This window comes from Leopardus geoffroyi, chromosome E1 (assembly GCF_018350155.1).
Source record: "Leopardus geoffroyi isolate Oge1 chromosome E1, O.geoffroyi_Oge1_pat1.0, whole genome shotgun sequence".
Taxonomy (NCBI): domain Eukaryota; kingdom Metazoa; phylum Chordata; class Mammalia; order Carnivora; family Felidae; genus Leopardus; species Leopardus geoffroyi.
In genome coordinates this window covers 17,425,953-17,453,941 of record NC_059330.1, presented here as the reverse complement: position 1 = coordinate 17,453,941, position 27,989 = coordinate 17,425,953, and the positions used below count along the sequence as shown (strand labels likewise).

Sequence of the window (27,989 nt, the reverse complement as noted above, 5' to 3'; positions counted from 1 at the left end):
AGCCTGTTTCCGATTCTGTGTCTCCCTCTCTCTCTGCCCCTCCCCCGTTCATGCTTTGTCTCTCTCTGTCCCCCCAAAAAATAAATAAACATTAAAAAAAATAATAAAAAAAAATAAAAGGAATATTTAATAAAATAGCTATGGAGAGATTCCTGTCTACGAGTCAACCATAACTGAATCCAGCCCTTACATATTTATATATAGATATAGTATAAGAAAGATTCCTGAGAACACAGTGAACCTTCTTTTCTTTGTCTTAATGAAGTTCAGAACTGTTATAGGCCTTTCCTATTTTTTAACAACAAAAATGTATATCCTGTATGGGAAGTGAGGTGCGTTTTGGTGTGTCAGGTATGACCTGGGTCTTAGGAAGTTCCCAGGGTAGCGTGAGGAGCCTGGAGAGGGGTAGGGGACAAGCACTCACACGGGGGCCTGTCCTCACCTCGCAGCTGTTCTGAGATCAAGTCCACGGCAGCCAAGGTCTGCAGCCCCCAGCCTTGCCCTCAGCAGCAGGGCCTCTCTGGATTTCTGTTTCCCCAGTTTAAACAAAAGCCTGAGGGATGCCTGCCCAGCAGGCTGAAGCACCAAAGCTCTGGGGATCAGGGGGAACAAAAGCAGAGGGAAAGCAGAGTGCTGACAGGGCCAGAGGCCATCGGCCACAGGGCTATAAAGGGCAGGGCCGCAGAGGAAGTGGCACCAGATGGAGACCCAGACTGTGCAGCAGGAGCTGGGTGAGTAAGGCCCTGCAGGTGTCCTGGCCCTTCCATTCCTTCCCCTGCAGAGACATGCCCAGGAGGGGCCCTGCTTTTTCTGTCTTGTGGTCAGAGCCTCGGAGGATGGCTAGAGGAGAGTAGGGAACACGGGGAGTGGGGAGGCAGCCTGCTCTCGCCACCCCAAGAGGAGTGGCAAGTGCCATTTATGTGGCAATAACCACTGGCCTAGCAGTTATGGCTGGGAGGGGGCATGGGGCTCCAAGAAATGAGCAGCTTCCTGAGGCACAGGGAGAAGCCATGGGGGGCAGGAGCTGGGAAATACTTACTCAGAGGTTCAGAATGGAAAGATAGATCACAGAGTTTACATGCATCACTCCCCAAAGAAGGGCCCCAAAGAAGGGCCCCAAAGAAGGGCCGTGAATGGCTGTTCTGAGCCATGAAACCTGCCTGTCTCGTTCCCTCCTCCCCTCCCTATCTTTCCTTCCTTTTACACTTCCTACCATCTTTTCTGTCGACCTAATCTCTATGAGCCTCAGTATCCTCATCTGTAAAATGGGGATAATGATAGTACCTCCCTCATAGGCCTGGTGCAAAGCTCAAATGTATTCATGCATATCAAGCATTTAGAACAGAGCCTGGCATAGAGTGAGCCACTGTTGGCTATCATTACCCCCTTTTCTTGCTCACTTTCCTTTGGTAAGTCTTTTTCTTTTTTTTTAAGTGTTTATTTATTTTTGAGTGAGAGAGAGAAAGGGAAAGAGAGAATGCGCCGGGGAGGGGCACAGAGAGAGGGAGACAGAAGATCCCAAGCCGGCTCTGCACTGAGAGCAGACAGCCCGATGTGGGGCTCGAACTCACAAACCCCGAGATCATGACCTGAACTGAAGTCAGACGCTCAATTGACTGAGCCACCCAGGCGCCCCTCAATAAGTCTTTTCCGATGCCACCCATCCTCCCCCACAACCCCGTACTGCCCGGACTTGGGGCTCAGCACGGTGCCACATCGATCAGTCAGAGGAGACCCAGACCCTGCCATTGAGATGTTCACCCAGGACACATTCGATAGAAAGGTCGGTACTCTTATGAGTGCCAGAAATCAGGAAAGAAAGCAATTCACCACAGGCTGGAAAAGCAGCAATGTCTCTCTGAGGAGGCCAGGCCAAGGCCAGGGAGGCCTAGAAGACAGAGACGGAGGGAGGGAATGGTGGCCTGGTCATGCATGGCTGGTTGGCTTGAGGCTGTGTGGAGCCAGGTGGGAGGGGACCACACATTGGTAATATGAGGGTCTGGGCTAGATGCTTGCCAAGGAGTTTATACTGGGGTGCTTGAGACCTAGGCAATGCTGCCCCCCATAGGGGGGTTCCTGGAGGCAGGCAAGAGGGCGACAGCCACACTAATCAAGAGGTCATGTCACCTGTGCGGTGTTTCACCTGCATTACTGCTAATCCTTTCAATAACTGCACACAGAAGCTTTACTGATGGAAAACAACTAGTGAGAGGCAGAGCCAGGATCCTAACCAAAGTCTATCTGTTGGACCTGATGCCCTCTTTCCTTTTCCTGTGCTCTATCACCTCATCCTCTCCCCATGAGGCCAAGTCACTGATATGTGTTTTGTCTTCCAGAAGCCCTTCCAACCACCAAGATGGCTCAAACCAACCCCATGCCGGGGTCCGTGGGGCCATGGAAGGTAAGCTCCCTGCCATCACATGGAATATTGAGTAGTTCCACAGAGCAGAGTATGAGATCTTGCCACAGAGCAGGCCCCAGAGCTGTGTTTTTTCCACGCAACAATGACCGACCAATAAAATGCCAGTTTTAGGGGAAGGGCCTACCCACCGTTGAGATGCTGTCTCAGGATGGATCTTTCAGAATACCCCATTTAGACAGAAGGATGATCCTGGAAGCCCAAATGATACCTAGTTTTCTAGGTCACCTCTCCACCACACTACTAAAATCATCTTAAAATAGAGCAGCCCAGAGTGGATTATGATGCCATGGAGAACCGGGGGCCCAGAAACGAAGAGATCCCACCAGATCCCAAACCAGGACTCCTGACTCCCAACCTGAACTTGATTGCAACCATTTCCTGAAGTGGCTGAAACTCAGCTTTTCACTGTTTTCCTCAACATCCCTTCAACTGGGTCAACTCTGAGGACAGCTCACAGCTTTGAGGGTCGTCCTCTAGCCACGGTTCAAGAGCCGAGTTCTAGTACAAGGTATAAAAGGGGTTTATCACAACTCTCCCTTTATACCTTCCATTTCTGTCGAGGATGTGGCTGGAGAAGATAAGAAGTAATCCACAGGAAGGCCTGGGACCCAGAATCCTTACCTCTGGGCCACACTTCTGCAGGAAGCATGGTGGAATGACTCCACAAGTCCTTGGTCTGTCCACTGGGCTAGCTATTGTCCCTGGCAAACCATTCCTATCATAAGCAAAACCCCACAGTACATCCCTGGGCATGTAAACACCACCAACCAATGGTATTAACTCAAATTCCTTCCTATCCTGTCTATACCAGAAGAGACCCCACCAGGCATCCTGGGCTATAGCTAGTGATGGAAAACACAGGGTCAGACAGAAGTTAAGCCCTTGACCTGGGTCTCTGTTCTTCCTGAGGTACCATATTCTAGATCTTTCCCTTTCAATTCCATTCAGATAACCATCTATGACCAGGAGAATTTCCAGGGCAAGAGGATGGAGTTCACCAGCTCCTGCCCAAATGTCTCTGAGCGCAGTTTTGATAATGTCCGGTCTCTCAAGGTGGAATGTGGCGCGTGAGTATGGACCCCATAGTCCTTATTTGTGGTATCTGCAGATGGGGTGTGGAAAGATGTTCACCCAGACTCTAGTCATTTCTTGGAGACAGGCCTCCCTATGGAAGTAATCTCAAAAGAAATCACTACATGTGTAATTTAGTAACGCAAAGCTAGAAGGAACAGGAGGTTCCTAGTTGCTTGCTAGATTGGAGAGGGGGTAAAAACATGCAGACCATGCGGTGGGGCAGTGACAGTCGTTAGATCTGTGCCTCTAGAGCCCATAGGCTGCTACCTAAGATTTTCTCAGAATAGCCACAAGACCCTTTAGTTTTTCTTGTCTACAGAAAATAGAGAGGAAACTGTCAAGCTCTTTACAGCTAACTCCTTTCCTGCACGTCCCAGGGCAGCCACTACTGGCTAATTTCTCTATGTGCGAAGGAACTCAACCCCAGAACATGAGAGCCATATGAGTTCCCAGTGAGTCTTTAGGAGTTTCTTGTTGATGATTAATTTCTTTGGCAAGTTAGACTCTTACTTCCGGACTCTTGGCAGGGAGGTTGAGGCCTTTACCATCAGCCTGAAAACATGAGGAAAGGGCTCTCCTTTGGCCTAAGCAAAACTGGCTCTGCAGTGGATAGGCTTCCACAAGTTGCTCACGACCAAACTGAGTTAACCCTTTAAAGGGAGTAAAATACTTTAAGGTATCATCGGTAACAAAATTGATCTGAGGTGTTTTAATAAATAAGGTATAGGTGTGTGACGGTAGGAGAAAACCCACAAAGTTAAAAGGAAACAAGAGACTAGTAATCCATCAGCTGCCTGTTCATCCCTTTGCTTCCTTAGGAAGAAGCCAATAGGTTTGGCTGGAGCCAAAGCAATAGTCAGTCACTAGATCCTGAACCTGGAGCTCCAAGTAGAGAATAAGGTAACCTGGAGAGAAAGGAAATAAAACTTGAGACTGACTTTGCTAATACACATTTCTCAGGTCAGTGAAGTAGACCCTTTCAGTGGAGAATCCCAAAACAAATAGTCCATCTACAAACTTGCTTAATGCAGCTGCCAAGCTCATTCCCCACCTCTTGTGATAAATATTATCACTTCGTCGTATGGCTCTATTGGAATTGGCTTGATAGTTTACCCCACGGTTGACACCTAAAACAAAAGATGCCTTCTCCCTGAGGCCATGCAGGCTCTGAACACCATGATCAAACGTCACTACTTGTCTTTGGCAGCTGGGTTGGTTATGAGCACACCAGCTTCTGTGGGCAACAGTTTATCCTGGAGAGAGGAGAATACCCTCGCTGGGATGCCTGGAGCGGGAGTAATGCCTACCACATTGAGCGCCTCATGTCCTTCCGCCCCATCTGTTCAGCTGTGAGTCTCTGAAATGTTCACTTCTGTGCATGTTGGGGGGACGTGGTAAGAGAGGGTGTACAGATGGATTGACATTTAGTATTACTTCTCATCAGTTATGCTGAAATGCAGCAGGAAGGATAAAAGTATAAAAGAGAAGACACTGGTCCAAGTTTGCCATTTGTTTTTTTCCCCACTAAGAGGTATTTTCATTAAGCTAAAAGCAAGGGTGGCAGGAAGTGGATACTCAAGAGCCCAGATCTTCTACAGCGCAGTAGGATAACTGACAGCTAGTTATGCCTGTGTACTTCATACGGGATAGTCTCAGCCTTAATGTTTGTGTAGTGTTTATATCCCCTACTGGACTTTAGGTTATTTCCAACACCATACACACACAGGCTTACTTGTTCTATTAATTTCTGTGATCTTTTCTCACATTAGTGAATATTAATCCCTTGGTTGGCTGTTTGCTGCAAGTACTTTTTTCCCTGCTCTTATTATATTTTCTTCATGTCTTTTGTTGTCCCAAAGTATCACATCAGTTATTTGTACATTTTTTTTTAATGTTTATTTTTGAGAGAGAGAGTGCGAGCAGGGGAGGGGCAGAGGGAGAGGGAGACAGAGAATCTGAAGCAGGCTCCACATTGTCAAACTCAGGTACCTTGAGATCATGACCCGAGCTGAAGTTGGAAGCTCAACTGACCGGGCCACCCAGATGCCCATTATTTGTACATTTTAAATATTATGGTATTAAACTGGATCGGGCAGGATTAATTCTTACCACCATATTGCCTGCAATATTCTTACAATCAATGATCATGTACTTCCTTCTGTAAACCAGAAGTGTTTTGAATTTGAAAAATACGGTAATTAAAGAATTAAGATGACAGCCGTAACGCTTATGCCAAATGGTTTTTAAAAATTTCTGGGTTACAGAATCATAAGGAGTCGAAGATTACCATCTTTGAGAAGGAAAACTTCATTGGACGCCAATGGGAGATCTGTGATGACTACCCCTCCTTGCAAGCCATGGGTTGGCCCAACAACGAAGTTGGTTCCATGAAGATACAATGTGGGGCGTAAGTGCAAAAACAGGGTTGGGGTACATTTCAAAGTAACTCTTGCAACTGTAAGCCTTGTGAATATTAATACATCGATGGTTACATCTTATCAGATTTCATACATTAGATCATAATTGGTATGGATGGCACATTGTAGTTGTTACTAATATTCAAATTTCAAGTTGTTGGCCCTCTCAAATATTCCTCTGTGGAAGCACTTATGCTGACTACTCTTTTACGTTTTTTCATGATCAAGGTTCATTTTCAACTAGCTGTAGCCATATTATGCTCATGAACAGTGCCTGGCACATTTAGGATGCCTATTGTTTTCTTAACCTACAAGCATTCTCAATCAGTTGTGTTGAGAAAAGAGGCTCCTGGCCAGGTATTGACCAGGTTCCTAATTTTAATAACCTAATGTGCTTTGGATTTTCTAGCTGGGTCTGCTACCAGTATCCTGGATACCGTGGGTATCAATATATCTTGGAATGTGACCACCACGGAGGAGACTATAAACACTGGAGAGAGTGGGGTTCTCACGCCCAGACTTCCCAGATTCAATCGATTCGCCGTATCCAACAGTAGTGGATTAAAAGCCCCAAAGTAAGAGAAACCTTGCTAAGCAATCTAGAATGAGTTTTATGTTAGCTGCTGAAATCCACAATAAATGTCATTAAAAACAACAACTGTGTAGACTGAACTAACTACCATACTTTTATATAAATCACGCTCGTGGGGCTGAGAATTTACAAAGACAAGCTTTGGTAAAACTCCGAATTCCCTTTTGTATCCTTGCAGGTCACTCACCAGACCAGATACAATTATCCTAACTCAAAGAACATAAAAACATATGAAGTCTATCAGTCTACATAGTGACAGACACACTTGTAAATGTTCTCACATCTCTTCTCATTAGCTACTCTAATATGTTGGTGTCAGCATTGATTTTTTTCAACTTGTGACAAATCAATGCTAAACAAACTCAGGAAGTTTTTCAAGTAGGCATTGCCATGTATTTCTACATAAAGTTACAAATAAACCCAGAATCTTGGCAACTTATTCTAGTTGCTTAATTGCTGAGCTCAATTTTGGCTCATTTCGATTAGAACATATGGCTCAATGGCATGCAAAAAAACCAGGACAGCTGTTCTCACAGCTGATTTTTCAGTAAATACGCCAATTCTAAGCACTTTGATAACCTGTATGATTTGTTTTAAAGCCATGACATACGGTCATGGTACACTTAAGATGTACATCTGACCCTTTGAAAAAATTGTCATTATCAAGGCAATAATCTTAAAGTACACAAAAGATAAAAGATAACGCAAACACCACTGAAACTTTAAAATTTTTTATTCAACAATGTACACTTATTGTCTCTTAATTTGATCTACAAATTTCTCAAGTTTTTTTTTTTCTGATAAAATAAGTAAATCTGGGTATGGATGTAGAGTGTTTGTAATTTGTATTTTTAAAACACTGAACATGGAGTAAGACATCAATAAAGGAAGATCATAGTGTAACTGACACTTCCTCAGATTCCATGACATCAGAAACAGCTATGGCAAATACCTAAGCAATTAGCAAAAGGGTAAATTTCTGGCCACTGTTCTTTTATCTAGAAAAGGCCTATCTTTTTTGACTGGGCAAAACAAACACTGAAAAAAATCTTAATTGGGAGAGGGAAGGAAAAACACCCTCCAACATAACTGTAGTCCACTAAGTATCCTTTCCCCCATATCAAGAAGAGGTAACTCAGCTCGTAAGTGCTGATGCACACAAGACACAGAAATTATTTTGCTCCTTCAGTACATACTGAACATAAGTGAACTAGTGACAGATGCTGAGGAGTAGCCATATCATCTAAGATGATGCTACACTTCCCCCATTTATGCCTTTTAAGGCCAGCCATCATGGGTTACTTTTCCAATCTTGACTACTAGATTTAGTTTTTAACTGTCACTTTCAGAAGGATGGATTTTGCGGTTTTCAAAGTCAACAACATACAGTAAGAGCATACTTGATGACAGAGAAGTAACCCTCCTCTATAGGTAGGAAAACCCTTACAAATCAGAAATATTTCTTTTATATTGAGGAGCATGGGGAAAATATCACTAGCATTATCTTCTACTTAAGCTTATTAGCCTCTTCTATAAAAGCCCTAAGGAGATTACAAAACAATGTTTTAAAAGATGATTTGACAAACCTGGCCAGTACATCTACACAATCTTTTAAGTACACATACATGTGAAGTAAAGCTATTTAGTACATGCAGACTGCAGCAATTTAACCAAATTCGCCCAATTCCTAAACTTATTCTAATCAGCTTGGGCAATTTTTAAAAGATACACATTATCTTTAAAACAACCTGTGCTTTGAACTTTAAACAGTTGAATGATTCTAATCTCAAGTCATTCACTCAGTAAAACCAAACATGTGCTAAAGCAATAAAGGTAAAAAGGCTATCCTACCTTTAAACCAGGCTTAAGACAGAACTGTCACAGAACTCCATGTGGCAAAGGTCCTTCCCTCTTATTTGTTTGAATTACCTTCCATTTCTGTTTGACCAAATAAACCAAAATTTCCACGAGGAAGAGCATCCAAAAGTTTGTAAAGCTGATAAAACTGCCCTGTTTCAAGAAAAGCCCTTTAGTAGATACAAGTCCAGCTCTCATTCAAACTGGAGTTTATTAAAATAGGTGCCAGTTTTCCTCTCTTCTAGTTCCGCTGATGAGCTAGCCCAGAACTATTACTTTGAGCCATGTTTCTAAGGATGGTAAAGCTAAGAACAGCAAAGTAATAAGGACAGGTCACTTCTGGTAATGACACACAAATTAAACTTTCAAAACATGTGCATAGCTTTATTCATCTACTTAGATCTAACCTTTTCATGGAGCTTCAGCAGAATTCGAGTGTGCAAAATGCATTTCTAAAACGTAATGCAAGCAAAGCTTTTCACATTTACACTGGCAGGAAATACAGAGAAACTAACAAGTCACATTAGGGAGAGTTCAGATTTTTTTTTTTTTTTTTTTTAATGACAAGAATTGCACAGTTCATTATTTTGAGACAATTGTTGCAGACATAAATATTTAAAATTTTCTAAGCCAAGGTGCTTTAACAATAAAAATTTTTAAGTTGGAAAGAGCCAATAACTTGGATCATAGCTCACATAGAATTCCAAATTAAAGTGGACTCCATTATCTCCCTAGATTTTGCAAACAATGCTTTTCATAACACTTTTTTTTTTTTTTTTTTTTATAACACTAAAGGAGACAGCAAGCTGAAACTTTTTTCAAAGCACACAAGAAATGGTGTCATCACATTACTTGAAGAAGGTGCTGAGGGGGTAAAGGGAGTGAAGAATCCTTTTTACTATTTCCCACTACAGAACAGCCACTAACAGATTAAGAAAAAGAAACAACAAAAAGTAAATTAAATCACTTCCCCAGTTTATAAAACAGTTCCAGTTTGTGACAAGATCTATAACTTTAAACAGAGAGCACCAGTTGGGCGATAGAATGAGCATTTCATACTGCATAAAAATTAGTGAGGTGGTGGTAAGAACCATCAACTATCTCAGGCATTACTACATGGCCTTTCCAAACTTTTTTAATATACATGCAAGGCACATTGATATAAAAATAGATCTCTGGCCAACAAATATATTAAATAAGCAAATTAAAATTTTGGCTTGGCAATATTGGCAACATCAAAATATAACCAGATAGCTTTGGACCACATATCTCATATTCCTCCACCCCATTTGGTGTTTCTTCCTCCATTATTTTGGGTTCAGTCTCCTCCAAGTCTAGGTATGTGCTTGAGAAATGACTTTTCCTCTTGTCAAGTAGCATTCCTACTATATGTAAGTTTATCTTTGCTAAGTAAAAATATACTAGAGAAGCAGAATAGCTGAGTTTTGACAGATTTGATTACACGAAATCTGATTGGCTCGGGATGGCATTATTTCTCCTCTGAATACAAACAAAAAATAAGTCCCCAGCTTACGTAGTAAACAATTGTTTTCTTCCTAAAAGATAAATCAGCAACAACCAATGAAACTTTTTAAGCTACTCTTCCCAAATCCTCTTTTTGAGGCAGAGCGAGGGAATAATAGAAACAAAACTAAGATTTAAAAGATTTTCAGTAGTAGAAGACATTTTAAGGCCAAAAAGCGTAATACTAACAGAATTTTTATTTTCCTAAGTTACTGCCCTTCATAGGCCAATACCATAAATAGTTATTTGTACTGATTCCCTCCTGAAGAAAAATTCTAAATTCATTCACTTTTGTTAGTGGCTGTGCTACAGGAAAGGTACTCAAAGCAACTTAGAAAGGTATGGTATATAGTAATGTAAAAAGTGCATCACATTCTTGATTTTCAGTTTCTCATAGCAGCAGCAGGATTAATCCAAGACAGAAAACAGTTGTATTTCCACTCTAAAAATGCAACAATTCCTAATGAAATGTATTCAAGATTATGAAAGGATCCTCCTCTACAGACGATAATTGAAACAAGACTAATATGACAAACAGGGGCAAACTAAAGGCATTCATTCATATTTACATATTAAAACCATTTTTGTTAACACCAAATCTTTATGTCTAGCAAAAGAAATGTTTACGAGTAAAAGACATTACTAAAGCAGTATCCGTTTTTTGGAGCCTTTGTTTAGCACCTGAGGAAAAAAGGATATATGGAAAGCTATACAATTTACCTCAAGTTGGTTTCTTGGTCTGTAGAGTGTAACTTTGATATACAACAAAAGTGAAACTGAACTGGAAAATGTTTGTAGCTATTTTAATAAGGCTGTAGAAAAGGGATACTGCATTGGAATATGTTTGTAGCTATTTTAGTAAGGCTGTAGAAAAGGGATACTGCAGTATTATAAAATGGCTTTAGAACTCTGGACATAAGCAAAATTGTATGGATAAATAGAGAAGTCTGAATCAGCAATCCCATCGCATGTGAGGATGGCTGTTCCATAGGTGTCTTGCCCATAACTGCTATTGGACACTCCCAGTAATGCAGAAGCAACATACCACTCATGTTTCCCTGGGTGTTTCTATTATGCAGACAACTTAAAATTCTATTTATTCATATGGAGTAGCAAAACAGTGTGAAATTTAAAACTCAGTAAAGCAGTGCATTTGAGGGGGGCCAATGATTTATCATTCTTTAAAACCAGCCCAGGGTGGTCCTGGCTCTCAAACACGTGAACACATTTAAGTATATTTAAAAAGAGACATTTTAAGATATTCGAAGTATAAGCCCATCTTTCTCACCATAAAATAATCCTGGTGCTCTGCTGATTAATCACATTAATAAAAATAACATCAGCATTAAGAACTAATGATACCCTATGTATCTGCAAACTTCGAGCAGCTACCATACATACTTCTAGTCTTGTCCTCTGCCCCTTTAATCTTGGGGGAAAAAACAGATGAGCAAATCCTACCCTCTTTCAAAACCCAGCAGGTTAAGTTATGGGTAGGACTGCTAAAGAACACAGCCCACCCAAAGAATCTAATTCAACTAGCACCACATCAACAGACCTGATCACAAAAATTGTTCATAATATGCATCTGTCCTGCTACAGCCTGTTGTGCAGTTAGCATAGGTATACAAGGATCATGTGTTGATACGGCCCAATGGCATAAACTATACTCCTAATCCTTGGAAATGGGACTTTTATTAATTTAGTTCTCTGAAGAAAGCCTTGACTGAATGATTCTCTCCTTATTTAGAATTTAAAATCAAAGTCCTCTTCCAGTTTTCCTTGCCTGTGGCCACTGGGTAGGACACAAAATTTCACACTAAATGGCTTTCCTGTGTTTAAAAGTTTTCATTAAAAGACCACTAGATGCCTCCAATTGGGTTAGTCACAAGATTAACAACCGAGTATGAAACTACCGCTGCTATGTAGTGTTTTGTGAAAAAACACATTTTGTACTGTGGACAATACTCCTGAGGTTTGCCAGATTTTGCCTAGAAACTGTTATTTGAAAAACCAATGCAGCACTTTTTTTCCTTTATAAAGTTTTTGCAGATTTTGAATGACTGTGTAAGCAGATGATTAGGGGAACAGCAAAATTCTACAATGGAGAGAACTTCTCCAGCCATTTATTCCGAGAGAAAACAAACTGGCATTAACAAATTTCCTAATTATTGTCTATCCCCTCCCAGAAAGGAGGAGGAAGGGCTAACTACAGATGTTGTAAATATACTTCATGTGAAAGTTCATTACTAAGAAAGTCAGAGGAAAGGCTATGCAATTAACTTCAGTTCAGCAAAGTGGGGGCGAATAAAGAGAAAGATAAATACACCCTGTCTTTTGTGGGGAAGGGGAATTATTCAAGACATCTACAAGAGAGTGGTATGTGACACAAAAGCCTACAATCAAGACAGATTTAAAAAGAAATCTTCACCCATAATTAGTATCTTCATAGCTATTAAAAAAATAGGTCATGATTTCATTCTTAGTGCCATTTTTCAAATACTACCCTTTTTAAGATTAAAACCACCTGACTTTTAAATTCTGTGTAATGAAAACAAATGGCACAAAATAAATACAAGTTCATTCTCTGAATACTAATATAATGTCTTACACACATTCATTTACTAATTTTTACTATCTCCATCTGTCCCTCACACACACACACACACACACACACACACACACACACACACACACACTCCTTTTTCAGTCTTTATAATGGAGGGATGTTAAAAATCCCCTCTAGACTGTATTTGGTTTATGCTACAGTACTAATACTCTGAGTTGAAGGAAAATTCTGTATACCAAACAATAACACATTAATGTTATTTAAATGTGCTAAATTAATCACAGCTGAAGTTTGTTTAGAAGCTAACACAAAAATAATCAGAAAACAAATCAACTCTTAAGATTTTTTTTTTTTTTTTTAATAAGTGCTCTGTAAGGAATTGTGTGAGGACCTAAGGAGAAAGACTGCGACAAGTAGAGTTAAGTGTTACCAAACAGCACAAAGGAGATTTGTCCCAAAGTCCTGCTTGTACCTAGGCAATTAAGTCCATTACCCAATGCCCAAAAATACTGACAATATGATGGGGCACTAGGGTTCCCAGAAAGAGACATTCCTAACTATATATCTCTAACCATATAATCAAGGAAATTTCAGTGGAGAAAATCAGGGTGAAATGTTGCATTGTTTCATTTAGAAGTGAGACTCTCAAAAACCTTTGGACAAACAGAGAAGGGATACATTCTTTTTGGCTTCTCTAAACATGGAGGCCTGAGGGCTATGGGAAGGGAAGTAGAAAAGCAACAAGAGATTTCTAAAGATATTTTTTAAGTAAGTGTTGCCTCTAAATTAAAAAGCCCAATTTAGACGGGGGCTGTTTTGTTTTCTTTTTTAAATATATATTCATTCAACCTCTATGTCACAAACCCAGAAAGTTTCTTGTGAGTTGTGAGACAGAAGAGCTTTTAAATTCCAGGCAAGCAAAATGGACATTTTAAAAAAAGAAGGGGGGTGCAGGGGAATCTGGCCCTAAGGCGACAAGTGGTTACACAAGGCAATTGAACACACAGCAGAACTTTAAAACCTATAAAACAAACTGGAGTCTTTTTTTGTCCTTTAATCAACCTTATATCTTTTTTTTATAACTTTTTGAAAATTTTTATTTAAAAAAAAAAAAAAAAACACAAAAACACAGACTTCTTTCACTTCAGTATGTGGTATGTTGCATTTTCCAGTTTGTTCAATGCTTTAAAGCTCAAGGATGCCTCTGCTTTCAATTGTACATGGGCCTGAAGCATCCTAGCTTTTGGCAAGCAGGCAGGAGACTCAACAAAAATCAAAATAGGAACAAGGCAGACTAAATGCAGGGCACATCTGTAAACATATTATACATTTGAAAATTACAATATCAGTAAAAGTGATACAGTTTACAGGTGAAATGAAACTATCTGGAACTGGCCTACCACAAGTTTCTGAACCTGGACTGATACAATAAGTTATTATATATATATATATTATGTATAAAAAGTTTTGTTTACATCAAGTGGAATTGGCAATCCATGCTTATACTTTTAAAATCTAAGCAGGGCAGAAATCCAGACTAAAGATATTTTCTCTACTCTAAGTTGAGTCCAACAGCTTCTTTCACAAACTACTTGTTAAAAGTCTCAAATAATCAACAAAACAAGAAAACTCATCCATACTACAGTCGCTCAAAACTGGACATTTCTTAAGCAAAGGGTTTGAGCAAAAGTAGTTACCTTCTCCCCCAAATACCCCAGGGGATCCAGTCTACTTTTATTAGAAGACTACACCTCTCTCTATATAAATGCCCTGCTTTTTTTAACCTGTATTTGACATACATGGATATACTAATTTCTGTGTGTGTGTGATGTGATGCTATGTCAGGCCAGAGAACTTGTTTTTATGCCACTAACATCACCCAATCTTAAATTGGACCCTTAGTTTCTGCACACACACAAAAAAATTTATTTTAGCATGCTATATACAAGCTGCAGTGCAACAGGATGGCAATGTGATGATAAGACAGGGCTAATGCTCTTCTCTGCCCAAAAGAAAATTTCCAGAATTTCACATTATTTTCCTTAAAAAACCCATTTTGCTCTAGTAATAAAATATATTTATTAAGATATAATTAGAAGCTAATAAGCTCAGAAGTATAGTTTGCATGGAAACACACCTTCTGCAGGCAGGGTTTATCACCTCCTCACTGGCTAAAAACATGAAAAGTCTTCTAGCTTTCATGGAGTTTTTTCTTCCCCTTTTAGATATTTCTGAGAAATTAAAAGAGAATTTACAGAAAGGTACACAAGTTTCTCTTTCGATGTTCAATGAAAAACAAGGAAAACAGCACATTTAGTGTTAGTGACAGAGAGCAAGTCTGGAGCACCTACGGTTGAAAAGCAGAGTATATTTTTGCTCCCACTTATACAATTACATTAAAATATGGGCAAAGGAATATTTTTCCACATTAAATATCTAAAGCCAATTGTTTGTTCTGTAACTTTTCTTTAAATGACACTCATGGATTCTTCACTTGTTAAAGTCCAATATGTAACCAAAGCCAAGTGAACTATGTACCACCAACTATTCCAGAATTATAGAACTTCAATGCCCTCCCCTATCCCCACCCCACAAAAAATAAAAGGAAAGAAAGAAAATTTTCCCCAACACCCCACAGAGGCTGCTTAACTCCTGGCAAGACATGCAAATCATATTCGCTAAAAAAAAATACACCCCTGCAAACTTCAAGGCATTTATCCAGCATTCTCGCAGGGCTCAAAGTATAACCAAAAGATCAAAGGAGGAGTGGGGGAAATGTTGAATCATTCTGGGTTCCCCGTGATTAGTGTATCACTTTAGTCACAGAACAAGATACAGAGATCTTTTAAGTGGATTTGCCTTTCCAGTGGGTCATTTGTTGCCCAAGTTGATGACAGCAGGAACTTTAGAACCACGCTTGGTAATAAGTCTGTATTCATTAATCACTTGCATTCACACTTAAAAACAAAAACTAACAAAAGAAAAAAGAAAAAAAAAACAAAAAACTATTCAGTACCGGAGATTAAATAACCATGTGTAGTCTCTTGAAATAAATTTTGATTCCTTATGAAGTCTAATTACTTTCAGTTGCCTTTTTTTAAATAACTATATATATATATGTATATATATATATTTGTATATATTATCCTGTGATTCTACTTATGGTTCCTCTGCTGTGTTGAAGATCTAGGAGCATAAAAGCCTTGTGTCCCCCATGAACGGTGGCTCTAATGCTGCAGAAAGGTTACAAATAGGCAGTCTGGTCCTTCATTGATCTGGACTATCCATGGCTTCATTGTAAGTGATTATCCTTTTGGGATCTGGAAGGAAGGTTAAAAAATAAATACATAAATAAATATAAGGTTTGGAATCCCAAAATGCCCATGTTCCACAACAAATTCCAAATAACCATCATCATTTTAGCTGCCCCTTTTTTTTGTGAAAACAATTTAAAGACCACTTCTTTGTAGTAACACATGTATGATCACAACCCAATAGTCTGGCATATCCAGCAATAGGGTCCTCTAACCAGTGAGGGCTTCAACTCCTACAGATTAGAGAGGGGTTGAGTTCAGTTAACAAGGGTTATTTCAATGTGTTTCTCCCAATTATAAAAGCAGTACATTTGAAAAAAGCAAAAAACAAAAAACAAACAAACAAAAAAAAGCTTCAATAATCAATAATCTAATACTAAAATAAACACTTGGATTTACTTATTTTTGTTCTTAGCAAAATGAGGCCAAAATTTATCTTAACCATAGTGGACTGTCTACTAAGGAACTGTTCCAGTTGGTATCTAGCACCAAAAACTTCAGGTTAAGTTTGGCAAAACTATCCGTTCAGTTCTAAACATGACTTATTTCTTCCTTCCTCCAAATTTCACATAGAACCACCAGTCTTTATTCTTACCAGTAGCAAAAACCTGTGATCACCTGGGTTCAAAGTATAAAATAGTCAGAATATGTCTAGGCAAAAATTCCACTGTTCTTCTGAATTCCAATTATTTAGCTGTATGCTACACCCTCTTCTGGAGAGGCAATGATTCTATTGCATACCATTTCTGCCTATCATATGAATTTTTAAAAGTATACATACTTTTAATAAAAATTAGGAAACCAATAAAACATGTCACCTAAGAGAAAAGTATATAAAGACCTAAAAATAATATTAAAGATCTCAAGCTCACCTCAGCTTAAGAGTCAATCTAATTTAGTGCAGAGATAATACAATATCCTTTTTAGGACTGCAACAGCCATGCTCTAGCATCCTGCCATGAATATAATGCTCATTCTTAATAGTTAATAGCCATCTTACAGTCAATATAGGTAGGTCTACTTTTGCCAACTGTATTTTCTAGTTCTACCTTTTTTTCACTTGTATTTGAACAAGAAAGCACACAGAAAGCAACTCAAAATAATTTAAGAGCTTGCTACTTATATTCAGGCCACAGCTGTGTTACACAAAAGACCTGGCCTAAGTACAAGAGAGAGGTGGAAGGAGGAACAATGCTGGGGGGAAATCAGGGAAACCTACGTTTAATCTTGCCACTTTCTAGCTTACATAGTAACATCTCTCACTTATATTAACTAGCAAAGTAGATGGGAAATAGGATGCAATTCAGCTACAGGGTTCTGAAAGCCCAAATGCATTAGCTATTAGTTCTCCAGACTAAAACTTACTTTATTTCAGGTATTCCAAAGCTACCACATTTTAATATTTGGAAAAGCACACAATAATTATAACCAATTTAAAATTTTTGAAAATTCCAAATATTCCAGATGTGGATTATTCAGTCCCTTTGCCTTCTTGCTATTCACATCTTATACTTGTAGTTTATAAAGGAAGCTAATTTGCTATTCTTAAGATTTTTTTTTTTAACGTTTTTTTATTTATTTATTTTTTTTAATTTTTTTTTTTTCAGCGTTTATTTATTTTTGGGACAGAGAGAGACAGAGCATGAACGGGGGAGGGGCAGAGAGAGAGGGAGACACAGAATCGGAAACAGGCTCCAGGCTCTGAGCCATCAGCCCAGAGCCTGACACGGGGCTCGAACTCACGGACCGCGAGATCGTGACCTGGCTGAAGTCGGACGCTTAACCGACTGCGCCACCCAGGCGCCCAAACGTTTATTTATTTTTGAGACAGAGAGAGACAGAGCATGAACGGGGGAGGGGCAGAGAGAGAGGGAGACACAGAATCGGAAGCAGGCTCCAGGCTCTGAGCCATTAGCCCAGAGCCCAACGCGGGGCTGGAACTCACGGACCGCGAGATCGTGACCTGAGCTGAAGTCGGATGCCCAACCGACTAAGCCACCCAGGCGCCCCAAGATTTTTAACCATCTATTATTTCAGAGAATATACAGCCCAAATAAGGTTTCTAAGACAGCTAGTATTTTTCTGAACCATGAATTTCAGTTCTTGGGCTACCACTTATCTACCACACAAAACAGATAAAGACTGGCTATAAGTGGAAACACTTATTCATGTTGGTTTCCTAGATTAAAAATATTTATGTTCTTACTTTCACAGAGGAGGGAAAAATGTAGTTTCTTCACCTAACAAGTTAAGAGTATTTTCATACATTCTTGTTTCACTTATAGTGTTTCCCCGGATATAAATAATTCAAAATACAAAGACTATTCACTTGGTAGGTGAACTATTCCATGTTATTACCACCCAAACATAACCCAATTAGTCATTAGTACTAACATTTTAGGTAACCTAACTATTCTTACCTTGCTTCTGCAAATTCCAAACAGATTCCATTTCTGCAAAGAAAAAAAAAAAAAAACAGGCAGATTATTTTATACAGTAAGTTTTACAGAGCAAAGTTTAAAGCTATGCTTTCCACTTTAAACCTAAAAAATCTAGACTGGTTATTGCCGAGATAGAGGTAGGGTTGAAATAGCACAGTTCTGCTAAATCTCAGACATGACATTCTTATTCTCTTGGAATTCTCAAGAAGTATTCTTCAGATTACCTTAAGGGTTGATTATAGATAGTCAATAATTATCTGAAATCAAACTACCGAGAGAGCAATTCTGTCTACACAAATAGCAAAGATATGCAGAAGAATTCTATAGATAAAATATTTCCTATAATAGCTCATTATTACTAAAAACAAGGTTAAAAAATTTTTTTTAATGTTTACTTATTTTGGGGAGAGAAGAAGAGACAGAGTATGAATGGGGGAGGGGTAGAGAGAGGGAGACACAGAATCTTAAGCAGGCTCCAGGCTCCAAGCTGTCAGCACAGAGCCCAACACGGGGCTTGAACCCATGAACCAGGAGATCATGACCTGAGCTTAAGTCAGATGCTTAACCGAGTGAGCCACCCAGGTGCCCTTGAAGTATTTTTTGGCAACCCATCATAACCCAATGAGCTACCCAAGTCTTCTGAATGAAGCATCCAAATTTAATTAAGTATGATGCTTAAAACACCTTATTAAAATTTTACCTAACTCTTTGCTATAGGCAAGTGGTTCTGTTCTTCAAACTACACCTACTCTTATTTTCTTTTTTAATTTTTTTTTAAGTTTATTTGAGAAAGTGAGCGAGCATGAGCAGGGGACAGAGAGAGAGGAAGAGAAAGAATCACAAGCATGCTCCACGCTGTCAGCACAGAGCCCAACACGGAGCTCGAACTCACAAACCCTGAGATCATGACCCAAGCTGAAACCAACAGTCAAAAGCTCAACTGACTGTGCCACCCAGGCGCTCCTACCCCTACTCTTATTTTTAACCCATACTCTTATTTTTAACCCATAAGGTCAAAATGCTAATCCATACTCCTTTATTAGTAACACACAATCCTCATTTGCTCCAATTCCATTCAAATATGATTATCTACAAAGTGCTTATTACTTTGATATCCCACAGCAAAGAAAATATGTACATGACCAAACTGTAGTGACAGAGAAAAAGCAAGAAAAATTGTATCTGGAAGCATACCAGAAAGCTTCACAGATGGCTTATTTGAAGGCTTGATGCGTAAGACAGAAGATGAGTATTATACCACAAGCACCTAAGAATTGGGACTTTGAAAGGAAATACCCTATTAAGAGATTTACAATGTAAACAAAGACAACTTAGTAGTAAGAATGAACTATAACTATGACTGAGAATAAGTGTTCTTCCCATGGCCATACAACTACCATTTTAAAAGACAAAAAAGTGATTTTATTCTCTATTACTGCATTCTGTGTAATTGTTTTCTATATAATTTATCAGTGACCAATTACAGTTAAAGAAAAATAAAACTGAAGCTCATTAAGATAGGATATATCTGGACATAGGTTACAGTTAAGGTACAACATAATCCTTCCCCAGGGCTAAAAGTTTATAAATCTAAAATTATTTTTATTTTATGTTTACGGTTGGAGGCAAAGAATGGTAGAATCACATTCTCCCTACTTCCCTGTACTCCTCTCATCATATTCACTCCTAAAAACACTTTTAAAGTTTTGAAAATTTATCAGAATTGGATGTTTGGACAAATAGGTTAATTATTCAAAAAAATCAAAGTAATTATCCAGATAAAATTGCATTCAAAGTATCACAACAAGTGCCTGATAAAACAAAAACCGGGAAGTACTTCACTAGTTGTCACTTGGTCCAAGAGCTTAGATGTATGTTATGGGCTTTAAATCGCTGGGCAGAGGCCCATCCAAAGATTGGCAGGAAAATCTCCTAGGTCTAAGGAGAGAGAATTGTAATCAATCTAATCAGGAAAAAAGAACATAAATCAGAAAAGGCTATTCTAGTCATGGCACTCATATCTATCACTTTAATATAATTTCTAATTCTATTAGTGTCAGACAATTAGGAATAGTTGAAATGGTCATTAGAGCTGTTATCCTACAAATTTCTGTACCTCAGAAGAGCTTTAAGTCCAAAGATAAGCCTTTCCTTTGTTGACCTATCTTCAAAAAAACTAATTCAACAAACATATTTTTTTAGTGAAAGTACAGAAATCTCACATTTTGCAACAAATTCCCAAGTTCTGTATGCATCAGTTACCTGATGCTCATTGTTAAGTTTGCTTAATGTAAAAATATATTATTTAGTTGTATGTTTAGAAAAACAAAAACTTTTCATTTTAGCCCCCTAAGCTGTAAAATATCCTTTTCTCTTCCCCACCACAAACCTCAACCTGCCCCTTCCCCTCCCATCTTTTTTTTTGGGGGGGGAAGGGGACAACACTCAAGATTGTCACAGTAACAACTATACTACTTTAAAGACAAGCATATAAATGTTAGAGTAAAAATGAAAATAACTATTTGCAGTCACTCAATTTCTTTATTGGATTGAAGACGTTTCCTTAGCTTAAACCAGAACATTCAGCTTTAGGTTTTAAATATATAGATTTTAAATGATTTCTGGTAAGAAAGTTTTATTACCTTCAAACAGGGCTCTGGAATAGTGAATTTGATTATGCCTTTTGAGAAGAGGAAAGAGCCATATGACCTAGCTAAAAATTAGCCATGGGCCAACTTAGCTTCTGGCCAAGAAATAAATCAGCATTATCTTAAGTGTTGAACTGAAAAATGAATGCAATTCCCCTTCTAGTTATTTAATATTAAATACTTCTATAACAAGTAGCAACTTGATTTCCTTGATTAGAATTACAAGTTTCCATAAATCAAAAAAAAAGGGAAATAAATCAAATACTATTTGCATGTTTACTTGCTACACTTAAACAACCTTACTAAGGCTAACAAGAAGCTAGTAAGAGAGAATATATAGGAAAGAAGTAAATTACATTTTGCCCTCTTTTAAATTACAAGTCTTAATGCAGATTCTAAATATAAAATGAGTTACTCTGTGTAACTGTTTTAATTACCCCAACAGAAAGAAGTTGAAGAATAAGATACATCCAACTATACAAAAATCATTACACAGTAATTAATCTTTCTACTTTTAATAATGCTCCCCACCCCTGGTCTTTAACTTCCCAGTTTTTGTTAGAGTTGGATCCCAGTACCCAATTATGCAAATAGTTACTGAAGAAAATTTAACATTCAACTTTCTAAAGCAGATTACTTTCTACAGAGCTCCCTAAAAATCCTAAATTCTAAGTGGATTAAAAAGTACTATTTAGGGGCTAGGAATATAGATGAAAAAACAAAGGCTCTGCCTCTGTAAACTTCGTAGAATATACAACTTTTCTAGGTAGAAGCATCAGCATGGACAAAGCTTGGTGATATTGAAGTATGAGGTGTGCTAAAAGCAGGGGGTCAGCAAAACTGACTTCTGTCTTTGCAAATAAAGTTTTATGGAAGAGAGCCACCTCCATTTTATATATTACCCATGACTGTTTTTGTGTACAAGGCAGAATCAAGTAACCAGAATTCCAAGGAGAGACCCTATGGCTCACAAAGCCTAAAATATTTACTACCTGATCACTCACATAAAAAATTTACTGATTTATGCTTTAATGGTCACAATTAATTTAGTAAGGCTGAAGTCACTAAGACAAAAAGATTTAGAAAAAACACTATTCAGGAGCAGAGCTGAAAGTCACTAAGAAAAGATTTACACACAGATAAATGCTATTCTGCTATTCGGGGGACAGCACAAAGGCACAAATGAAGGAAAGTTTACTGTTTAATCATATAGGTGAAGGAAGTCACTGAAGAGATCTGAGATTATTGTACTAAATATTAGTAATGACTGAAGTTTCAACTAGAGAGTATGGATGAAATGACAATACAGTAGTCCTCTCCCTTATCTGCAGGAGATACATTAAGACCCTCCCCTCCAGTGGATGCCTAAAACTGCAAATAGTATCACACGCTATATATACTAAGTTTTTTCCTATACATACATACCACATGCCTATGATAAAGTTTAATTTATAAATTAGGCACAGTAAGAGATTAACAGTAAAATAGAACCATTATAACAATACACTGTAAAAAAAGGTTATATTGAGTGTGGGCTCTCTCTCAAACATTGTACTGTACTTACATTCTTGTGATGATGTGAGATGAAAAAATGCCTACATGATGAGATGAAGTGAGATGAATGACAATAGGCACTGTGATGTAGCATTAGACTACTACTGACCTTCTGACGATTCAGAAGGATCATCTGCTTCCAGACCACAGTTGACCGTGGGCAACTGAAACCGCGGAAAGCAAAACCACGGATAAGGTGGGACTACTGTACAGAAAAAGAGCCCAGTAAATGTTACTGCAAAAGTGAAGAAATTAGGACAGCTGTATTAGAGATGGAAAGGAAAAAATGGGTATGTTAGAGACAGGATCTATATAACCTAACAATCAGGGTTTGGAATTCCATTTCATATACAAAGAATTGGGAGCGGTGATGCTGAATATACATGGTCTGAACTCAGAGTAAAAGCAATTGAAGTTTCGAGCTTAACACACAGCAGCAGAATTGGATGAGATTACCCAGGAGTTTGAGTAGCATCAAAAGGAGACCAAAAGAACATAAACCTTTGAGGAAAAGAGAATGATATAAGGAAGGTTATGCTGAAGATGTACAAAGTAGGAAAGTGGGTTGTTAAGGAAATGCAAATTAGAGAATTTAGGGAGGGAGTGTTCAACTACTGCAATCTTTACTCAAAGTTAAGACACTTAACTTTCTAGTCACCCTCTTTTTTTCTAGCCAGATGTCACTGCCTGGTTCAAGCAATGGTATCTTACAGAACATTTCTGCAGTGTAATCTTTTAACAGGCCTCTCTTGCCCTTAACTGGGCCTTACCTTCTATCTTCTACACCATGGCTAACATTCTTTTCCTCTAAAAATACAAACCTGAGGGGCACCTGGGTGGCTCAACTGGTTGAGTGACTGACTTTGGCTCAGTCATGATCTCATAGTTCATGAGTTCAAGCCCTGCACCATGCTCTGTGCTGACAGCTCAGAGCCTACAGCCTGCTTCAGATTCTGTCTCTCCCCCTCTCTGTGCCCCACCCATGCTCATGCTGTCTCTCAATAATAAATAAACATTAAAAATTTTTTTTTAAATAAATAAAAATACAAACCTGAAAGTGACCAAAACACTTCAGTGGATTCTCACTGCCTACAGGGAGAATGAATCTGTTTGTCTTGTATTACATGTCTAGCACTGGACACAGGTGTACATCAATAAATTGGTTCTACTTCTTCTGAGTCTTCACTAGCCTACCCTGACCCCACCACCCACCTTAAGGGTTTCTCTATGTTCCAAACGTATTTTATATATTTTTTCTACAGAGCCATCACACTAGTAATATATTTCTTTCCATGTATGTTTCCCTATTAGACCTTAATGACATGAATCCTTATTTCATCTAATTACCACGATTGCTTTGCACAGAGCTTGGTGCCATATGTGAATATTGATTTTGAATGAAATACCACTTGTAAATACCACTTCAGTCATCAGGAAGTAATAATAGAACAAAGTAGTATTAGGTAGGCCCATTTGAAACTGATATTCAACCTTCTGTGACCTACAAAAACAGTCATTTCATATGGTCCAGTCAAAATTTCAGCTTTTAATTCTTCAAAGAAAAAGACAAGCTAAGAGGGTTAAAGCCAACTTGAGGCTTATTATTATTATTTTTACTTTTAAAAAGCACAGGTTCCCCCTCACACACACCAAAAAAACAAACAAACAAAATATATAAGGTCAAAAAGAAGACTCCCATAATTAAGTATCCCCAGATCAATTTACTATGGATCTTGCCTTCCAATCCTTATTCAAGCCATTTAGATCAAATTCTGTAAAATTCAGCAGGGGTAGTGACATTATTAAATTCTACTTTTCCCCCTTCTATTCCAGATTTACCCAATTTTTGATGATTACTGGCTATCTCACCACCATGTTTTTTGCTCTTCTGATTTCCTTTCCCAACCAGTCCACTGTACCTCCCTATTCTTTTGCAAAGAAGGCTGCCAGAAACTTCTCACCCTTTCCTTTTCCATTCTGACTATACCCATAGAGAATTAACAGCTTATTTTCTTTTTTAAAATAAATTTTAGAGGTGCCTGGGTGGCTAAGTCAGTTGGGCCTCCACACTGACAGCAGAGAGCCTGCTTGGGATTTTCTCTCCTTCTCTCTCTGCCTCTCCCCAACTCACATGGGATCTCTCAAAATAAATAAATGTTTAAAAAACTTAAGTAAGGGGCACCAAGGTGACTCAGTTGTTTAATCGTCGACTTCAGCTCTCAGATCATGATCTCAGTTTTTTAAGTTTGAGCCCCACATCAGGCTCTGTGCCAATAGCACTGAGCCTGGAGCCTGCTTCAGATTCTGTGTCTCCCTCTCTCTGCCCCTCCCCTGCTTGCACTTTGTCTTTCAAAAATAAACAATTTTTTTTTTAATAAAATAAACTTTAAGTAACTTCTATTCCCAACATGGGGCTCCAACTCATGACCCTAAGGACTGACTGAGGTGCATGCTCTACCAACTGAACCAGCCAGGCACTCTGGTAACAGCTTATTTTCAAGTAAATTTGACTCAAGTACTTAAGTTAGAAGTCATCACCTTTTCAGGAGATGCTTAATGAACTCTTCACCCCATCAATTTCAATCTTACATTCCCAATTTGGAGCTCAAGACTAAACAGAACTGTCTTGACCACCTCTAAATACATACGTTAGAAACTTGGAGCTTGAGGGGTTTTGTTCATTTCTACTGCTATACTTATTCTAATCCAGTTTACTTTTAAGGTAAAATATCAAATTCAAGTTGCTCGGAATGAAACTGCTACTACTAAGATACTAATAGACAATTTCTGCTGTTATAGCATGGATGGTTACTTCCCTCACCTTCAGGAGGTAAGCTACTAAAATCTGAGGATTAAATTTTACCTTCCATAAATTCCTGGTAAGCTACCTTTTTGACTAATACCAAAGTAAATTCATAATTATTACACTCATAAAACACACTTAATGAGAAATCAAGCATCTTATATAGATACTAAAATGGTTAAGTCACTGGCAAAAGAAAGGATCTCACAACCATATTAAATTACTTGTTACAAACATTCCTATATGTCCCATATTAGAGAGAGGACGGAAAAAAGGATCCTTCCCCAATCTAGGAAATTGAACTAGGGCTGAAACCAAAGTCAAATCTGCAGGCAATTGTTAATAAGATTGTAAGATAGCTGTGATGCCATAAGCAATCATGGAGCAAAATGCAGTAAAGGTGAAAATATTTCTTCAGCATTGTGTTTAAAGGAGAAAATTTAGTATTCAGATTCTATGAACAAAAGTCTAAACTGTATACATAATTCCCCTCTCCCTTTTACGGACTAACCATAACTTGTCTCCTGTCTCATCACATCCTGTACATGTAAGAGGTATTTACCAGTTCCTTCATTCATAAACCCAAAAACCTTCTTTTTAAAAAGTAAATGTTTATTTTCAGGTAAATAATACATTCACATTGACTGCAAATACAAAAGGTCATTTCTCTGCCTTAACTATTTATTCCAAGAGTTCATCAGAAAAATGGCTTTCAGGGGCGCCTGGGTGGCGCAGTCGGTTAAGCGTCCGACTTCAGCCAGGTCGCGATCTCGCGGTCCGTGAGTTCGAGCCCCGCGTCGGGCTCTGGGCTGATGGCTCAGAGCCTGGAGCCTGCTTCCGATTCTGTGTCTCCCTCTCTCTCTGCCCCTCCCCCGTTCATGCTCTGTCTCTCTCTGTCCCAAAAATAAATAAAAACGTTGAAAAAAAAATTAAAAAAAAAAAAAACAAAAACAAATAAACATTAAAATTTAAAAAAAAAAAAAAAAAAAAAAAAATGGCTTTCAATATACCCAACAAATTGGCCACAATAACCTACCAGAAAGCAGATCTGTAAGTCAATTACTTAATACTAACTCAACTTTTATTTTTATTTCTTAAAGTTTATTTTTTATTTTGAGAGAGTAAGGGAGTAAGCAGGGGAGGGGCAGAGAGAGGGAGAGACCGAATCCCAAGCAGGCTCTGTGCTATCAGCAAGGACTCCAGTGCAAGGCTCAAACTCATGAACCGTGAGATCATGACCTGAGAGTCGGATGCTTAACCCACTGAGCCACCCAGGTGCCCCTCAACTCAATTTCTGAAACACTGTAGTACAATCTGATAGAATAAAACAAAGACTGATATACTTATAAATTAGGAAACCCAGGCTTAAAAACGACAACTGATCTTTTCAGGTACACAGGAACTGGGAATAGCAGTGTTAAAATCCCTGTGTTTAAGTTACTTCCATCTCACCAGCCTATCACTGATATTGAGCAGCTCCTCCACTGCCTCCAGACTGATCTGATGATCTGGCAGCAACTTACCTTCCTTCTCTTTTATATTTCCTCACCACATCCAAAGCGGATCCCTTCCAACATTTACATCTACTCAGGTTCTCCAACTTATCTATTATCTTCCTCTTCTTTGCATTTCCCCACCCATCAAAACCCAGTTTAAATGATGCTGCGTCAATGAAAACATACCCTGCCTGCACTTACTCTTCCCACCTTTATTCCATTAGAAATTCTCCCTCCATTGAAAGCTTCTAGTTATTTATATCCATGACACTCAAATCTTGCCTTATAAACTTGTGTATTGTTTTCTCCTCTACTTAAGCTCTTCAAAGAAAAAGACTCACCCTGTCAAAATCTTCCTCAACTAAGCAAAGTACTTTGCCTATAATAAGTACATCTTAAGGGAAAGGAAAACACACACACACACACACACACACACACACACACACACACACAATTATTACTGCACAACTGTGGCCGAGAAAAGAAAAAAAGGATTAAGCTAATGAAAGCTCTCTAGACTCAGGAGTTCCCAATCCTAGCAGGCAATTAGAACCACCTAGAGTTAAAATACATTTTTATTCCAGGGTGTAGCCTAGATCTAGTGAATCAAATAATTTATGCCAATAACCTATGGAAGTAACAGAGAAATAAATTTTTAAAATTTCATGTACTGGCTTAGTGTTACCTCAGGGATATTTTATACTAGATAACTTTGATGTTAACTCACCTCAACTATCAAGAATTATATCTTACCATATTCATCTCCCTCGCATCTCTATATGCTGGGTATAATTTACCTATCAAATTATCTTTTTTTTAAAGTTTGTTTATTTATTTTGGGAGAAAGAGCAAGCACGAGCAGAGGAAGGGCAAAGAGAGTGGGAGAGAATCCCAAGCAGGCTCTGCACTGGCAGACCAGAGCCCAACACAGATCTTGAACTCAGGAAAAGCGAGATCATGATCTGAGCCGAAACCAAGAGTCAGACACTTAACCCAGTGAGCCACCCAGACGACCCTCAAATTATTTTTTAATGAATATTCCAAAATAGCAAGATGTTAACATAAATACACACACACACACACACACACACACACACACACACACACACACACAAATAAATGCTTTTTGAATGCTTGATAACCTTCAGTGCAGTATTAGGCATGATAAATCAACCCGTTTAAACGAACACTTTGACCAAACACACAACTCACATCAACCTACCTTATTTCAACAGACTTGGCTTCAGATGACTTTTTCAAATCAATGACTTCAAATGA

General features: G+C 38.6%; 2 protein-coding genes across 2 annotated transcripts in view; one reads left to right on the top strand and one right to left on the bottom strand.

Annotated features, from left to right (window-relative positions):
• The first annotated feature begins 683 nt into the window (after positions 1-683).
• Positions 684-6,568, top strand: CRYBA1 (crystallin beta A1). Its single transcript, XM_045487839.1, has 6 exons — positions 684-731; positions 2,337-2,401; positions 3,371-3,489; positions 4,704-4,845; positions 5,761-5,903; positions 6,323-6,568. Exons 1-6 carry the CDS (start codon positions 701-703, stop codon positions 6,468-6,470), a joined length of 648 nt encoding a protein of 215 aa, XP_045343795.1. The 5' UTR covers positions 684-700; the 3' UTR covers positions 6,471-6,568.
• A 652-nt stretch (positions 6,569-7,220) lies between these two features.
• The window catches only part of NUFIP2 (nuclear FMR1 interacting protein 2), a 30,982-nt gene continuing 10,213 nt past the window's right edge, over positions 7,221-27,989 (bottom strand). Inside the window, exons 3-4 of the mRNA XM_045487838.1 lie at positions 18,190-18,222; positions 7,221-15,775 (exon numbers count right to left, since the gene is read on the bottom strand). Coding sequence (XP_045343794.1) covers positions 15,723-15,775; positions 18,190-18,222 — 86 coding nt within the window. The 3' untranslated portion in view covers positions 7,221-15,722. The remainder of the gene's footprint in view (positions 15,776-18,189; positions 18,223-27,989) is intronic.

Excerpts from the sequence above, each read along its gene's own strand:
- CRYBA1 (XM_045487839.1), top strand. The coding sequence starts at position 701 with ATGGAGACCCAGACTGTGCAGCAGGAGCTGG. Across the intron at positions 3,490-4,703 it reads CTCAAGGTGGAATGTGGCGC|CTGGGTTGGTTATGAGCACA; the intron begins GTGAGTATGGAC and ends TGTCTTTGGCAG. Across the intron at positions 5,904-6,322 it reads ATGAAGATACAATGTGGGGC|CTGGGTCTGCTACCAGTATC; the intron begins GTAAGTGCAAAA and ends TGGATTTTCTAG.